The sequence below is a fragment of the Cryptomeria japonica genome, chromosome 9 (assembly GCF_030272615.1).
Source record: "Cryptomeria japonica chromosome 9, Sugi_1.0, whole genome shotgun sequence".
NCBI classification, from domain to species: domain Eukaryota; kingdom Viridiplantae; phylum Streptophyta; class Pinopsida; order Cupressales; family Cupressaceae; genus Cryptomeria; species Cryptomeria japonica.
This window is the reverse complement of record NC_081413.1, coordinates 14,198,396-14,216,044: the sequence shown is the minus strand read 5'-3', so window position 1 is coordinate 14,216,044 and position 17,649 is coordinate 14,198,396. Positions and strand designations below refer to the sequence as shown.

At 36.3% G+C, this 17,649-nt stretch overlaps 1 protein-coding gene across 4 annotated transcripts in view; it reads left to right on the top strand.

Moving 5' to 3' along the window:
• The first annotated feature begins 1,938 nt into the window (after positions 1-1,938).
• The window catches only part of LOC131077149 (LEC14B homolog), a 39,907-nt gene continuing 24,196 nt past the window's right edge, over positions 1,939-17,649 (top strand). Inside the window, exons 1-8 of one of the 4 annotated variants that reach the window (XM_058014578.2) lie at positions 1,939-2,069; positions 5,072-5,236; positions 5,484-6,097; positions 6,283-6,402; positions 7,499-7,576; positions 7,846-8,022; positions 8,544-8,621; positions 8,760-8,935. In XM_058014578.2, coding sequence (XP_057870561.2) covers positions 5,486-6,097; positions 6,283-6,402; positions 7,499-7,576; positions 7,846-8,022; positions 8,544-8,621; positions 8,760-8,935 — 1,241 coding nt within the window. In that variant the 5' untranslated portion in view covers positions 1,939-2,069; positions 5,072-5,236; positions 5,484-5,485. Of the gene's footprint in view, positions 2,348-5,071; positions 5,237-5,483; positions 6,098-6,282; positions 6,403-7,498; positions 7,577-7,845; positions 8,023-8,543; positions 8,622-8,759; positions 8,936-17,649 lie in introns of all 4 variants that reach the window. The other 3 variants (XM_058014581.2, XM_058014577.2, XM_058014579.2) reach the window with 3 other exon arrangements.

Below are 17,649 nucleotides of genomic sequence, written 5' to 3'. Positions count from 1 at the left end.
CGAGGATACGTGCTGAGTGTACAGTACTTTGCTGATCAGTCGCCACATTTCAACAAAAAGTTCTTATTATTGGTTGGTAAAATTCAAGTAGATAATAAAATTTTGATTGCTACCTATGTATATTATTCTTTTTGTGGGATGACAACTAAACAATGATACAAAGAATTGAACAAATTAATTAAAAAAATTATCTAGTCTAAATGGGATGGTTTAAATGTTAGATTCATTGCTTGTTCTTGGTCCCATTGCATTCAAACAAAAACTTAACGATGGTTTGATAATCATTGACCCTAAAACCCAATGATCATGGTTTGTTGCAAATTTGATTATTGGAGTTGTTAAAGGGGATGAACAATAGACAATCCTTGTTTGTAACAAATTATCCAAGTTGTGACAAATAAAAATGGCAACTAGTAAATTGGTTAGATAAAATCATTATGCCTCCTTTATTTAAAATTAAGGCGTCCTTTCCTTTATAGTCCATATGGAAAGCTTGACAACAATTTCATCAATTTATGAAGTGGAATGATTCCTCTCTATAACATGGATTCCTTTGATTCATCATCAATTTGGTGAAGTAAACTTGTTAATGATCATAACCAACTCCTTACTATTTATTTTCCTAGACATGCTCATTACTAGTATAAGAAATGTGTTCAACAATTTAAGATTTTGCATTTTAATGCTTGTGATTCATGATTGAGAATCAAATAACAAATTGGGTTGAACTTCAAGTATAACTAGTTTTTGATATTTGTGCAACCATTAGTTCCTCTTGAGCATTCTATAAAAATTCTACTCTAAGTGAATGCAATTTTTTAAAGATTGGAAATGGTTAATCTTCTACTCATTTAAATTATTTCATGTTAAACAAAATCTATTTTCAATCCCTTCCTTATTGACTAATCCTCATCTCAATCATAAATGGAAGTGTTTTAACAATCAAAAGATGAACCAAAAATGAGTGCACAAATATGAAAATCAAAAGTCAACATGGAGACACAATTGTTGTCCTAGAAAGTTTTACATCATAAACTACCTGTTGAAGATATATTAGAATGCATTATGCTCCTTTTGCTTATGTATTAAAAGTATGAAACATATCTTTTGGGATCACTCTTCTATTAAAAAATAATGAAACTTTTGGCTGTGATTCGCAAAATAATTTGATTATTGATTCAATTATACAAATTATCTTAAAGCATATTTGGAAGGCCATATGTATTGCCATGTTTTCAAGCAACTATTTTGAAGATCAAGTTAAATTGTTATAACAAATTAAAAAATCAAGTTAAACAATTTCAAAACAACAACAATCTTAACCTATATAAATTGTCTCAACTAAAATATTAATTCTTTGTTTCTTTGACTTTCCCATTTCTATGGTCATTGTAATCGCCAAGACTTTGTATTGTTAGTCTCAATCAACCTGTTTTTATTTGTACTTTTTCTTTGTTTAATTACAAGAAAAAAGAAACAGTCAAAATAAAATATATTTAGAGATAAGTTACATCACACTACTATTATCCAATAAAATAATAACTAATTAATTTCAAAACTTGAAAAAATATACATTAAAAAATTTGATAACTATTTTAATTCTAACTTGTGATAGATTCATTTATTACCAACTAATTGAACCTAAACATCATATAGAAACCAATAATATATATTATTTATATTACAATAATCAATAATCAATAATCAATAATCAATTAATTCAATTTTGATAACTGCGATTCATTTCATGTTTTGTACTTCCAAATTCCGAAACGAAAGCAATCTAAAGTACCTAAAACAGTGATGCCAGGTTACTTTCAAACTTCGTCTTTTTACAGTTACTAGGAATATTTTTGTCGACGGCAGAACTATGACTGCACCTTTAAAAATATAAAAATAATAATAAAAAAATATAATAGCAATATCTATCTCCAAAATTCAATCCTAATTTAACGTCATTGCCGATGAGATATTTACATTCACATAATAATCTGAAGAAACATTTCGTCTATATTCCAGGAGGTCTGCAGATCGAATCTTTCGGCTTTGATTCTTTCAACTAGGAGAGGGTAAGCACCTGCTACAGATTTTGCGGTTAGTACACAAACTTGTCGGAGTATATCGTCAGTCTTTCTCTCGTTTTGCTCAATTGCCGGCAAATCGCTACGTATCGTTTTCTTCCAGAATATGTCTGTTTCTAGCCATTTAAAATGCTCACGAGAAACGCAACAATAGAATTGCATACTCGATTCAGACGGGATTCCTGTTATCGGTTATGAATGCAAGTTAATAGATGGAAATTTAGACAGGATTGTTAATTAATAAGGAAATGTTTGGACTTTTGCAGGTTTGTTACGGATTCTTGTCTGAGCTATGTAAAATAACAGAAAGTTATGTCAGTTGACGGCGTTATTATTATTGTGTTTGTTAATTTTCATGAACTTGTTGCTTGAGGTTTAATTTTTCGAAATTAGGTTTTAAACCACATGCGCAGAGGCCAGTATTTTTTTATTTGAGGATAATTAGATGTTTTTCATTAGCGGCACTGGCCAAAATCCTCTAGTGAGCTTCATTATGGGAAAGAATACAGAGTAGTTGTATTTTGGTGTGGATTTATAGTTACAAGTGAAATGGCAGGAGTTCAATCCTTTGGAATTGAGTCTTTTGGCCGATGTAGGTTAAAACCTCTGCGTTTGGCAGGCCACCGAGTCAAATGGATGTGCACCAAAGACAATTTGCTTTTTCACCACTCGGCAAGATTTTCTGTAAATTAGATTCATCAATTACCAAATTACTGAGAAGTTACTTTGAAAGGTTCCGTTTATTAAAACATACACATAGCACTAGCAAATTCTTTATTTGTCCTCACAATTCCCCTACAAAACGTATATTTCTTATTTTTTAAATTGAAAAGATTCGCCAATTTCTATTCCATAAATCTTGGCCTCTTGGTCTGGATCCTGGTTGTGAGAAACACAACAGCATGCTCTTTCACGTTGTAACGGTCCAAAATGGGTTTTGGTTACAAACAAACTACACCTGAATTAATTAATTATAAATATATAATAGAGTGCACATTTCATGCTTTCAACATTTATTAGTTGCCATCTCGTATCTGATAATTCATGTTTACGAGTGAAGTTAAAAATTTCATGCAGGAAATTCTGAGGCCAGTTGCATAAATTCCTCCAGACTAGGAAAACTCTGCCGTCGATTGCAGTGAGACCTCATTAATCGGGATGTGATGTTTTCGCGTGTGGTATTGTCAAATGAAAGGAAAGTTAACTATAAGTTTCATGACGAATCGTGCATATGGGACCTCTGTCAAACCTGTCTGAGTCGGACTGCAGGGTGCACATACTCTATCCTTGCCAGATCGAAGTTGTGCCTACAAGATAGAAACATTTGATGTTAACCATCAGGTTCACTTGGATATGCTAGGAAAGACTATAGCAGAATGTTTGCTTTCTAGGGGTGAGAGGGAGAGTGCCAATTGAGCAATTTACGCTGGATCTATAGCAGGTAGTTGAGTTAAGATGTGATAAATTTGTGTGATGGTTGTGTCAGGTTATTTTGAAATATTTCCAGATTTGATTATTTGGATTCTTCATTAACCCATGGAAATCCATGAATCATATCATTGTAAGTGGGATTCTAATTTGAGGCTTAAGCAATCAGTTGAAGACGATGGAACTTTTTTCTACGGAACCGCCATCCACCCAGGTGAAATGGGTGTGATTGTGTGTAGGATATGGGCACAAAGGAACTGATGTTAACTCCCCAAGTTTAGGTGATCAAGACATATATTGCTATTATACTCCTGGTGTAGATGGATTGGCTAGGACCTGTTTGGAGCTTGGTCATGAGGCTGAAACATAAGGTGTGCACAATTCAATATATATATCTCGGGGTTATCAACAAGGCATGCTGGCTAAGTTGCGAACTTGTGACCTAAGGTACAAGTATGGTTGCACAACAAATACAGGCACATGCACATAATTAGGGTATATGTTTTTGCCATTTTGGTTGGGTGCTGAGACTTGTCTATGTAATGTATCTATACTTATAGTGCATTTTGTAACAATAAGCTCTGATACCCATTGCGCTAAGTCCAGATCTTCAGGTTTCAAATTCGATATGAAAAGACACACTGAAATAGACACAAAGTTAAAGGGTGTCAAGCATGGTTATAACAAGGTAAATGCAAAGCAAGTATATGTTAAAACTTCAAACATGGAATTTTTTTTGTACTCAAACCAGTATCACCACACACAATTTACATTAATGAGTATTGCAATACTATTAGTATACTCTTCTTTGTGTTTGGTACGGTTGGGACCATAACTCTCTGTCACAGGCATATGTACCTGCCATGGAATTGAACACTCTGATTATACTATATAAACACATGAGATTTCCACAGTCCATAGAGATCAAGTTTGCATTTTTAGTGTGATCCGAAACGTTAATGAATTAAATTTGTACTCACAGTTCAATCCATAATCTGCAAACTCTACTTCGACTATACTTTAAATAGATGATATTTCCCTTGTAGCTCTTGGTAGTTTAGAAAGTTGTGTCAAAAGCTACAATCAATCCATGTCCAAAATTGACGAGATACTGAGTGAAGTTCAGGTTTGCGTAGAGATGCATATTATTCAACTGAAATAATAGAAGCTGGTATATCGAACTACTTATTTCCTCTTAAGCATTCTATAGAAAACAAAACTTTTGTATTTTTTTTCCATTGAATTTTGAAAGGCTTCAAGAAGTTAGAAATATTTGTCCACATGAAGACACACTTCTAGTATTATTTTTTTTTCTTAATACCTAGGTGTGATGATTAAATAATAAATATTATCCTATTAAGTTGTAATTCCTTTCCTATTCAAAGAAATCATTTTTGTTTATTGAATTTGAAACGATTGGCTTGTTGGTCTGGGTTCCACATGTGTTGTATACAATTTTATCTACATAGCTGGTAACTTGCTTTTCAGGTTTACTGTTGTTGCGCATTCTGTAGAAATTGTATCCAGACTTGTAACAATTTTGTTGGTTTTTTATTATGCAGATTGGGGGTTGTATGTTTCCTGACATTGTCTGCTGAAGCATCTTCTGCTTGAATTTTAAATTATTTTTGAACATTGAGTTATTATTCCGGTGCTCTGTCCAAGACTTTTAATGCCAGAAGTTCATGGTTGGATGTCACAATCTTGCAGAGATATTGGTTAAAAAGGTATTATTTTTGCAGCCAACTCTCTGGAATCAGAAATTTTCTTTTTTGGAAATGTTGACTACTCAATAACTTGTAGAAACTGAGTGAATAACTGTTCTTTGAACCTTCACTTTACCAGACACTTGTTGACCCCCGTTTTAGTCACCGTCTTTTGGAGACGTGCTTTTTTCTTCACATTTTGCCGTTGTCTTTTCCCTTGGATTTTTTTCTAATTTTTTTTTTGGTAAACTTCATTTACTCTTTTTAGAAATGGTGGGTCACGAGAACACAAATTCTGGTTTTGCACTTCGAGCCATTCGGGTTGCTGGAGTTCTTCAGTTGCGCATGGTGCCAGAAAATCGGGACCAAATTAATCAAAGACCAGAAGACGCAATCAGAAGAGAAAGGATTGCCATGGGGAATTCCCAACCTCAAAACCATTTTGATACTGGGGATAATAGTGATGGAAGTTATGAAGGGTTTAGTATGGATGATTCTTCTGAAGAACCATTTGGTATCTTTTTAGGTGATGCACACGAAGTGGAGCATTCAAATGCAAGTATGGGCAGAAGAGAGAAAAGAGAAGACATACCTCCTCTGGAACATGAAGTTGCACATATAACAAAATTGAGTACAGCTCCAAATGGAATGCTATCCAGGGTATACGGGAAAAACCAGAAGGGCTGTATTTCAACATTTTCTATGCTTGCAGGCAGAGAAGCAAATGTGTCTGGCAGAGGGAAATTTAGTGCAGCAGATCGTTGTCATGTTGCCAGCAGATATATGCCAACTGGTGGCCCAGTTCAAGTTGAAAAGTTAAACAGTAGAGCCTATGTGGGACAATTTTCAATAGATGGCTCCCTGTTTGTGGCTGGATTTCAGGTAATTGCAAGCACTTACTACAGCTGGCTTCTACTAAAAAATCTCCATTTTAAACACTCATTTTTCCCTTTATCTCATTTCAAAGAAAGATAAAATAAAACTAAAAGAACACTAGAGTAACTGTGCTCTATAAGATTGTTGTTAGGATCCTATCTAGATGATTGTGTTGTGGTCCTATGAAACAGGACCGACATATAAGAATATACAATGTGGACAAGGGATGGAAAGTTCAGAAGAATGTGTCTGCCAGGAGCTTACGTTGGACAGTCACTGACACAGCACTTTCGCCTGATCAGCGTTATCTTGTGAGTTTGGTGAATCCTAGATCAGGCTTCTATGTGAAGTTAGTATGCTGGTTCCTGCTAAAAATATTTGAATGCAAATATATTATGCTAGTTTTAATTGTGAGCTTGTTTGGTAATTTCACAAATGCATTTTAATTCTGGACATGTAATGGCTTAGAAATTGAAGATATTCATAACTTTAGACTTCACACTCATCAACAGAATGATTTCAGTGGCAATTCTATTCTTAATGATATTCCAACTTGGCATTGAGGTGTTATCAACGGCGTTCAACATGCTGCCACATCTGAATAAAATAAACAGTGATCAGACGAACTCATGACATTCCCTTTGCCTTTTAGAATTTATACAATGTTGAGGAGACTAATAACTCTAGTTATTATTACAATGTCTAACTTGTGTAATTTGCTGCTAAATGTGTCAAAGCATTTTCTGGAATAACTTTGCTGAATCTATCGAGCTTTTGTCTGATGTTTCAAGTGAGCTTCCCCAATCATCTTTGGGGAAATCTAGTTTTGCGCTAAATTGGTTTTTGTTTTGAAGTTCTAGCAATAGGGGGCTTAAATTAGGCTGCAATTTATGCTACTTGTCAATATGTCTTGCTTATATAGGCAATCAATAAAGTTTCCTCACTGATCATAATATAATCCAAGGTTTAAATTTGCTTCTTAATTCCAATTTAGTTGATGGAGGAGTATTTTTTTTTTAGACTGCAAGAATTGGATAGCTCCCCTATAAACTGCAATTCACCTGGTAAATTTTTTTCACGTGACCGATGATTTTGGCGTGACACGCCCTCTGGTACCACGGGGACAGGGGGGAGACTGGACCTGGTGACCTCTTTCCTGCAACAGGATGCTTTAGCCAATCAAGTCAGGGCCTCCGCCTGGGTGGATGAGTATTCGAAAATATCTGAAATATTAATTGTCTGACTTCCATACATGCATTATTATGCTAATGTATCCTGTAGTTATTGTGTCTTTTATGAGTAACAAAAAGGGTAGAAACTGTCATTTTGTTTTGAAGATTCCAAAAAACATATATGGTGCAAAATTTCATGAACATACAATATTCACAACTGTTGTTATTTTTTCAGGTTTATGCTAGTATCACACCTGTTGTACATATTGTGAATGTTGGAAGCAGTGGCACTGAATCAGTAGCAAATATCACGGTATATTTTGCAGATTGACTTGCATATCATGCTCATTTCATATGGTAAAAATAATATGAACATAGGCACAAGCTCCAATTTTTTATGCTAGTATGAGCAAAAGAGTTACGATATACATAAATATTAAAATATAAATTCTTTTCTTTGACATTGATGCACTGAATGTAAATATAATGAGCATTGATCTGTGCTACTCTTTCCATAGTTTTCATATTGTAAACAAAATAATAGAAGATAATGGAGATGTTTGATGGACTGAATCTATGCAGGAAATTCATGAAGGACTTGACTTCTCCATAGATGCAACAGGAGATCACTCCTTTGGACTTTTTTCTGTTAAATTTTCAACTGATGGACGGGAACTTGTAGCTGGCAGCAGTGACAGATCTATATATGTTTATGATCTACAAGCAGACAAACTTGCTTTACAGCTAGAAGCTCACAAGGTAGTGCCCTATATTTTCAATGTGGTGATGGCTAAACATGCGTTATAACTTATTGCACTTTCAAATTTGGAAAATATAGTTAGTATTTTTTTTGCTATTGCAATGCCAAGTTTGGCTAAACATGTGTTGTGCAATAGAAAACAATATAGATACTATGTTCCCAAAGAAGCTTACACGTCATCATAACTGGATCATATACCTGGGCAGTTAAAACATCTGAATGGTCTTGATATCAGGACATAAAATCAATGGTAATATTGAATGAAGAGTTTGGAAAATTATTCTCTGCTGTTGTTTTACAAATTACTGTGAAGTATATAGAGTGCATTTTATGAATTAGTTATTTTAACATTCCTGGCAATGTCTCCATCTACATCTTACCTCCTTAAGTTAGTCCAAAAGTCTTCCTTTTTCCATATGATTCTTATCTGAAATTGTTTGATAATCTGAAATCAGCAGTATTTAATATCATAACAACTCTTCATTTATTTGGAAAGTATGCTTTTGCTTTGCTTGTGCAGGATGATGTCAATACTGTGGCCTTTGCAGATGAAACTGGTCACTTAATTTATTCTGGAAGTGATGATAAGTGCTGCAAGGTATTCTGCACAAGTGCTTCTCTCTGTGTGTTTTTCTTTATGAAATTATATCAGCCTAGCATTTGTTCTGTCTAGCTTAGGCAATAAATTTTATTGGTTTTAACTTATATTGTGTGTGTGTGTGTGTGTTTATTATAGGTTTGGGATCGCCGATGCCTTACATCTAGAGCACGACCAGCAGGGAGTCTGGTTGGGCACTTGGAAGGTATTACTTTTATCGATAGTCGTGGTGATGGGCGGTACTTTATCTCCAATGGAAAAGACCAGACAACTAAGCTCTGGGATATTCGCAAAATGTCATCTGGAAATTCTACGTATGCCATCTTCCTCTTTTTGACTGTTTTTTTATATTTTGGTGATTTAAAATAATACTGGCAAAGAAGGATTGTTTTGGAAAGGACATATGATTTGGGTAGAACCTTCAATGTAAAGTGCATTTTTTAACGGTCTGTTTTGTGACACAGAGTTCATTTCAAATATAAAAGTTTTTAGATATTTTTGCATTCAGAAATCATTCATAATGAATCTAATCTGAGTTTTTGGCAACTGGTCGATGCGTGCTATATTTTATTTTATCATGGGATCCAGGCTTTGAAGTTTTCATTTATATTGGGATTTAACCTTCCTAGAATTAACATTGGCATTGTTAATGCTAGTCAGTCGTTTTCCTAAACTTGTGCCTTTCTTTAAACTTGGTGTTTCAGAAGCAGACCCCAATTTGTAATGTCATGCAAATAGTTGAGCTGGCTACCTTTATTTTTAACAACTATCTCGTAATGAATGTGGTTTACTTAGTTTTATGGCTTAAGCTTATTTTTGTTGAAAATATTTACCTTAATTCCAGTTATTCTTAACTTTTCATTCATATTATGATTTGAGCCTTTAAAGAATTGGCATTGGTATTGTTTTTGCTGCTTAATTATTTCACTAAACTTGTGTCTGAGTAAGAATGCTTTTGGATTTGACTGTGTAAGTCTTTTTGCATCAATGTTTTGGAGCACACTCAGTGATCCAAATTGTTGATACCAAAAAGCTTGCAGAGTTGAATCCAAAAGCACTCATACTCATGTTTATGGAATGTGATAAATTCAATCCTACTGTTAAGCTTGTGCCTTTTCTTTCTGCCCAAAGAAGACCGCAAATCTTGAAATCATGCAAATAGTTAAACTTATTAGCTTTATTTTAAATAACCATATCATAAGGAATATGAATTAGTTTCAAGAGATTTCATTGAACCTATTGTATCTTAATTCAGAGTTATTCTTAGAAAAGAATCTCAAACTGGCATAAGGTGTCCATTAAAGTGTAGTTTTCTTGGAGTTTTTTTATAAACTTGAGTTCTCTTGTGAGAAGTAACTAATCTATGAAACAGTATGGATTTTCAGTATTTAATAGCCCATCCTTTCTCTTTCTTGCATATTCTTTTGATGAATTATACCATATAATATTAAAACCAACTACCAAGGCTAGATAAAACAACTAATCCTCAAAAAATTGTGGGCAGCATGGAATCTTGACCCAAAATCAAACTGGCTAAACTGTGAGATGAAGTTACAAATAACAAGTGGTCCCAAAAGGGAAACAACCACATAAGCCACAGACTCCAAAAGGAAATAGGTTCTAAGTTCCATGTTCATAATAAATTTATAAAACATAAACAAATAACAAATAAAGAAAAAAGTGCAATAAAGCCAGCGGTGGGAGGGAGGTCCCATTCATCTGGGTTACCCAACCCCATAATATGTGGGTCTTTGCTTTCTTCTACAGGCTCCTTCTCTCTTTCTTGGATATTGACTAGTGTATACAATTTAATGTGTGTGAGGAGTTGCTCTGAATTTGTACCGGTTTTAACCCCCAAGGAAGGTACTGTAGTGTTTTTATATATGTTTCTAAAGTGAATTCTATAGTTCAGTTTGTCTCACATGGTCACCATCTTCATCCACAGTGAAGCAACAAGATATCTTATAATCAATTTGAACTTTTCCTATTTACTTTTGATTGCTGCCTTTGGTGCCATATTCTAAATCCGTATTTGTATTTCTAGTCTAATAAATATTTTGCATGGACACAACATCAAAATCTTTCAAACTTCAGAATTTTGTTTGCCTACCTAAGGAGTTGATATATTCTCTTCCAAGTTGTTAGTTTGGGTACGGGTACGAGAACTGGGTAAGTGGGTGTGGGCAAATTTTTTCACCCTTGGGTATGAGGGTTTGGGTACATCCATATGTGTGTGCACATATATATATTAGTTTTTTTAAGAGAAAATGAGGAATGAGAGAGTGAAGGGAGGAAAATGATTTTTGTTTTGGGCAAAATGATGCTTTTAGGGGCATTTTAGGGTTTTTGGATGTCGAATAAAGGTCAAAAAACTCTTTTTTATTACTTTTTAGCACTTAGTGCCTTTGGGTATGCCCGATATGGTACCTTGAGCCTACGTACCCAGGTCTACCCTTGAACAAATCCATACCTAGACATACTTGGTATGGGTGCGAGATGCCTTAAGGGCATACTCGGTAACTTAGATTCTCTTTATAGAGTCTTGTCTTCATTAGCTCTTTGGTAATGTTTTGGTTCCCTTTTTTAGTGCCATAATAAGACAAACAAATAAAAAAAAAGAATGTCATTGTATGGTCTATCATGTGATCTACTTAATTCATCTTAATTTTTGAGTTATAAGAGGGATCTTATGACTTGAGGTCAATTGTCATGTTGAATCCCTTCCCTTCTTATATGTATGAGCTGTAATGAGTTGATTGATGATCTCTACCATGTGTCTTCTATGTGAGCCACACTTGCATTGGAGACCATTATCATAAAATAGATATCCCATTTTCAATTTTCTTTTTTTCTTGTATAATGTGACAATGACAATTCCATACAGTTTTAGAGAATTCATTGCTCTTATACACACACACACACACACACAAAGATATATATATATATATATATATATAGAGAGAGAGAGAGAGAGAGAGAGAGAGAGAGAGAGAGAGAGAGAGAGATATTATATCAGTATTGTCTCTTTCGGTTGCATACCGTATTTATATAGTTTTCATTTCATGCCTAAATTTTTGATGCTGTTTTCTCATTGAGTTTGTATCTGACGTGAATCATTAGTTTCATTGTCATTCACAATTGCCCTTTGTTCTTCTTTTCATAAATTGGAATGAGCATAATAGTCTACTATTGTTAACAAAGTAACGAGACTCAGACTCGGCGAGGGTGACTCGACTCGGGACTTGGCAAAGACTTGACAAAGTGAAAAACCCAAGAAATTTAGAGATTTTCAAGGATTTAAAACTTTTTTCATGCATCCTTTATTAAAACAACCTTAAAGATACAATAAAATCATCAAATAGAAGCTAATTTGATCACATACACAAGTATACATTGATCACATAAGTATAAGCACAAATTGTAGTTGAAGCAAATAGCAAATTTAGATATATAAATATTGTCAAATGCATATAAAACTTATGGAATATGAAATCCATGACATCAAATGTTCCAAACAAATATCAAAACAATAACTACAAATCTATGGCTCAGATGAGCTTGCCTCACTCCTACGAATGCATCTAAGGTAGGTCCTGGATGATGTAGTAGCCATAATCTTTGCTTGTGAAACCATGCCACCCTCACCAACATCAGTTGTTCCTCTATCTGCTTGTGTTCTATCCTCCTCCTCTGCCATGGCTACAAACTCAGCCTCTCTATCTGCTTGGTCAACCCAATCAAGGTCCTCGTCACTTAAGACATGATCCATAGCCTTAGTGATCCACTCAAATTCTATATCAACCTTCTCTAGTGTGATTGGGGTTGAGTCATGTTCTAAAACCTGTCTCTATCTAAGATAGAGGTTGTAATGAACATAGACTAGATCATTCAACCTCTCCGCAGACAGTCTATTGCACCTCTTGGAGTGCATGTGCTCAAACATACTCCAATTGAACTCACAAACTGAAGCATTGCATGGTTGGCTCAATGTGCGAATGGCTATCCTCTGAAGATTTGGTATTTTAGCACCAAACATTTGCCACCATCTATCTGAGATGAGAAAAAGAAAAAAAATCAATCTCATTTCTAACTTTAAGTTTCAAGTTTTAACATTTAATAATAATATAAAATGAGGAAAATTTTATTACAATTTTAAACTTAATTATGCACTTAAATATTTTTTTACGTCGCTGCAATTTTGTCTGATTTTCTTTGCACATTTGACAAGAAGAGAGGTCTCCTTATGCATTAGAAAAGGCCTCTATCTTGTGGACTATATGGCTGGTGTCACCAGGTGACATCCACACTATCACTCTGAAATATCCCTGCTCATAAATGACTAAATACGCAAGGAATATTGTCAAACAATATGCTGTCAACCTGCTGTGCTGATTCCCAGTCTTATAACCTGTGTGTTATGCGGTTTCTGGACTGCAGGATAACTTGCGTGTTATGCTGATGTGGTTGTCTCAGAAGTTTCAGATTGGTATGGAGGTCATCAAACACATATTTCTCATGAAAGATCAAAGACAATTATAAAAAATGCATATGCCACTAAATTATGGAGTTCCATGCCAATCTAGACACACAAACATACATCTATAGTTGCTGTCATTACGTCAAACAGTTAGCATAAATACTTCAGACAATATGGAATATGAATCCAACCTTATTTCCCCCTTTTTATTTCAAAAAGATGATCCAATAAGCCTTTACAATGACAATACCATGATCAAACACTAACATCTTAATATTCAGAAATTCTGAAGATTATTGGCAGCCATTGTAGTCTGCATACAACTGAAAATTACCAAAGCAATGATGTCAAAATGAACCTGATGTAAATCGCCTTGTTGGAGGGTTGATGAAGCAAGCAATATCATATAGATCATGTGAAAATCAGATTCACTGGTAAAAAAATTCATTCATTAACTGAGGGAAGAGATACATTTATAGGAATTACAAAATATAGGCATATAAAATACTGTAGATATTTAATATGCCAACTAACCTAGCTAACTACCTACACACTGCAAAAGGCAATTAAGATATCACCTAACTAAATACATTATTGACCATTAACAGAGTAAATAAATATTATTCTAACACCCTTCCTTAATAGTCAATCTGTCAAAAACACCAAGTTGCCCCTTGAATTTTACAAATTTATTTGGGCTCAGAGACTTGGTGAGAATATTGGTAGTTTGATTTGCTGTCGGAACATACTGCAACTGAACCCATCCGTCTTCTACCAGCTCACAGATGTAATGACAATGAAGCTCGACATGCTTGGTACGTTCATGGAAGACTGGATTTTTGGCCAGTTTGAGCACCCCTTGATTATCAGTATACAAGGGAAAAGGACCTGTCTGCGGCATCTGCATGTCAGAAAGCATCCTTCGGAGCCAAACTTCCTCACATACGGCCTTGACTGTTTCCCGGTATTCAGCTTCGGTCGAGGAAAGAGCCACAACCTGTTGCTTCTTGTTGCTCCAAGTGACGACACTAGTACCCAAATTGAATACGTACCCAGAAGTGGATTTTCTGCCATCCACTGATTCTGCCCAACCTGAGTCAGTATAAGCAATCAGCTTTGGATAGTTGCACCTTCTATACAAAATGCCATAGTTGGAAGTGCCTTTCACATATCGCAACACTCGCTTTGCTGCAATCCAATGATCAACTTTTGGGGCTGTCATGAAGCAAGAGATGTAGCTAACAACAAAACTGATGTCAGGTCTAGTGGCAGTGAGATAGATGAGGCTATCTACTAGTTGCCTGAATTCGGTCTCATCTACGGCTAATTCAATCTCATCTACGACAGGTGAATCAGACTTGGTTGATAACTTCAGCCCTTTCTCCATAGGTGTGGAAGAAGGTTTACAACCCTGCATTCGAAACTTATCCAACAAACTGCGAGCATACTTGGACTGTGAAATAAAGATACTCTCATCAGTCTGCCACACTTCGACACCTAAGCACTAATGGAGAAGCCCTGTCATGTCAAAAGCTTGGCACAAGTCCCTGTTTGATTGTGACAATCAAATGTGCTGAATTTCCAGTAATGATCAAGTCATCCACGTAGACAACAAAAAAAAGGATCTCATCACCGGAAAGTTTGATGCACAGATTAGTGTCAGAGGGATTGCTTTGAAAACCATGTTCAACCAAATACTGATCAATCTTGAAGTACCAAGCCCAAGGGGCTTGCTTCAGGCCATAGAGGGCTTTTACCAATTTGCAAACCTGATGTTCCTTACCAGGAACCTTGAAGCTCGGGGGTTGAGTCATATAAACTTCTTCCTGCAAGTCACCATTGAGGAATGCACTCTTAACATCCATCTGATGAAGTTTCCATCCAAATTGAGTTGCAATGGCGAGAAGAAGACGAATTGTACTCATCTTGGCAGTAGAAGGAAAAGTCTCCTCGTAGTCAATGCCCTCCTACTGTGTAAAACCCCGAGTAACCAATCTGGCCTTGGACTTATCCAAACTACCATCTGCATGATACTTCACTTTGTAAACCCATTTACAGCTGATAGGTTTCTTCTCAGGAGGCAGATCAGAAAGAACCCAAGTGTTATTCTTCAGAAGACAATGGTATTCTGTCTCCATAGCCTTTTCCCACTCAGGATTGCCTTTAGCCTCGGAATATGTCTGGGGCTCATGGATGCTGTGGATGTTGGCCATAAGTGCAAAGTTGACTATATTTTGCTGCTTTCTCTTTCTGTGAGTGGATCTGCCCTCAATAAGCTCATCATCATGAAGATCTCCGATAGTCTTGGCCCACCACTTAGGCCCGAGGGTAGAAGTACCAACATCTGGCATTGGAGGAACAACATCCCTTGGAGTTTTTGGAACAAAGTCATCTGGATGCGAATCTTGTGGAAAATCAGGTGCTGCTGGATCGGTAGATTCCTCATCTTCAGAGTTAGAATGCTCTGAATCCCTCCCATCATGGGAACCAAGAGGAAGACGAACACCAACATCAAGAGTCTTCACAGATTGAGTCGCAAGACTAGGAGTAGTAGAAGGCATAAATGGACCAGTAGTCTCGTCAACCACAACATCACGACTGAAAATGAGACGATCTGTCTCCACATCAATCAACCTGTAGGCCTTGTGGTTGCCGTTGTAACCAGTAAACATAAGTGTTTGGCTCTTTGAATCCACCTTAGCATGTTTGGCGTCTTGAATCCATACATGAGTGGTAGAACTGAAGACTTTCAAATTGCCCACTTTAGGCTTGCATCCTGACCAAGCTTCTTCAGGAGTCATCTTCTTAACGACATGTGTAGGTGACCGATTCAGAAGGTAGACTGCAGTTTAAACTGCTTTAGCCCAGTATTTCTTAGGAACATTGCGATGCTCTATCATAGAACGAGCCATTTCAGTAATGGTGCGATTCTTACGTTCAACTACACCATTCTGCTGAGGGGTGTAATGGCGCGTTTAATGCCATGTGTAGCATAAAATGTAGAGAAGTCATTGGAACAAAACTCCCCCCCATTATCTGACCTTAGAGTGACAATCTGAGAATCGGATTCTTTCTCAACTAAGGCCTTAAACTGCTGAAATATACTGAACACATTTGATTTATTTTTCAGAAAATACACCCACATTTTACGACTGAAATTGTCAACAAATAACAAGAAGTACCTACAACCAGTAACTAATGGAGTGTTCATTGGCCCACATACATTAGCGTGAACCAATTGAAGAACCTTGGAGGCTCGCCAAGAATCACCATCCGAGAATGGTGTGCGATGCTGCTTCCTAGCTTGACAGGCTCCACAAACTCCATGATTTTGAGGTTGGATCTCAGGTAGACCAGTAACCAAACCCTCCCAATATAACTTAGAGAGATAGTGCACGTTTAAGTGCCCATAACGCTGCTGCCAAAGTGTTCTGATGGATGTACTTCGAGCAACCAAAGCGTGCTCCTGAGAATCGCCAGAATCAGCAAGTCTATATAGACCATTATCTTCAAGTCCCATAGCGATTGTAGTACGAGTCTCCCTATCAACGATGCTATAGATGGACGAACTGAAGACCATCTAATTGAGGAGAATGCCTCATGATCTGACTGACGAAGAGGAGATTATGTTCCATGCCTAGAACATAGTAGACATCAAGAAAAATTAAATTTCTACCTCCTGAGTGAATCTGGACAGCACCCTTACTAGCAATTGTGTACTCTTCTCCTCCTTCGAAGATTACTGAATCCGAAAATGCTTCAAATTTCGTGAACCAATCCTGACGATGAGTAAAATGTCACGAAGCTCCCAAATCAATATACTAGGCAGCAGAGTACCGGATCTGCTGTTCTCTTGGCCATAAAAGCATAGAAAGTAGATTCTTTCTACTTAGAGTGTTCAACGACATTTTCTTTCTGTTGAGACCCTCCCTGCTTCTTTTGTTCAAAAGCCAAACAAATTTGACACTCTGCCTTCATGTGACCAAACTTATTACAATAATTGCACTAAACATTCTTCTTCTTCTTGCTGTCCTGAGAAGAACTAGAGCCTTTCGGCTGAGAAGATTGAGCCTTCCCTTTGTTCTTCGCAGAAGATTTGGCAAAGAACGCTTGCTCTGTGGAGGTGGAACTGGTACTACTTCCAAATTGCTGGTGCCACTGATCTTGCTGTAAAAGCTTGTTACAAAGATTGGAAAACTTCAAATCGATGTCAGGGGAAGTGATATTGAGTGTTTCGATGAAATGCTCATAAGATTTGGGCAAACTTTTCAAAGTGATGACCACCATGTCCTCTTCCTCCATTGTTCGACCAATCGCCTCAAGTTGGTCACGGATGTCCTTGATCTTGGTCAAGTGATCCTGCAGAGGTGTCCTCTCGTCCATCATAATCGAAAAAAGCATATTCTTCAGAAAGAATGCTCTGCTCTTGTTAGAGGTTTCATGGAGACTCTTCAAATCATCCCATATCTCCTTCGATGTTTTGTCGGACGATACCTGAGGTAGCTGCTCGTCTGTGACAGAGAGTTTAATGAGCATGAAAACTTCTCGGTT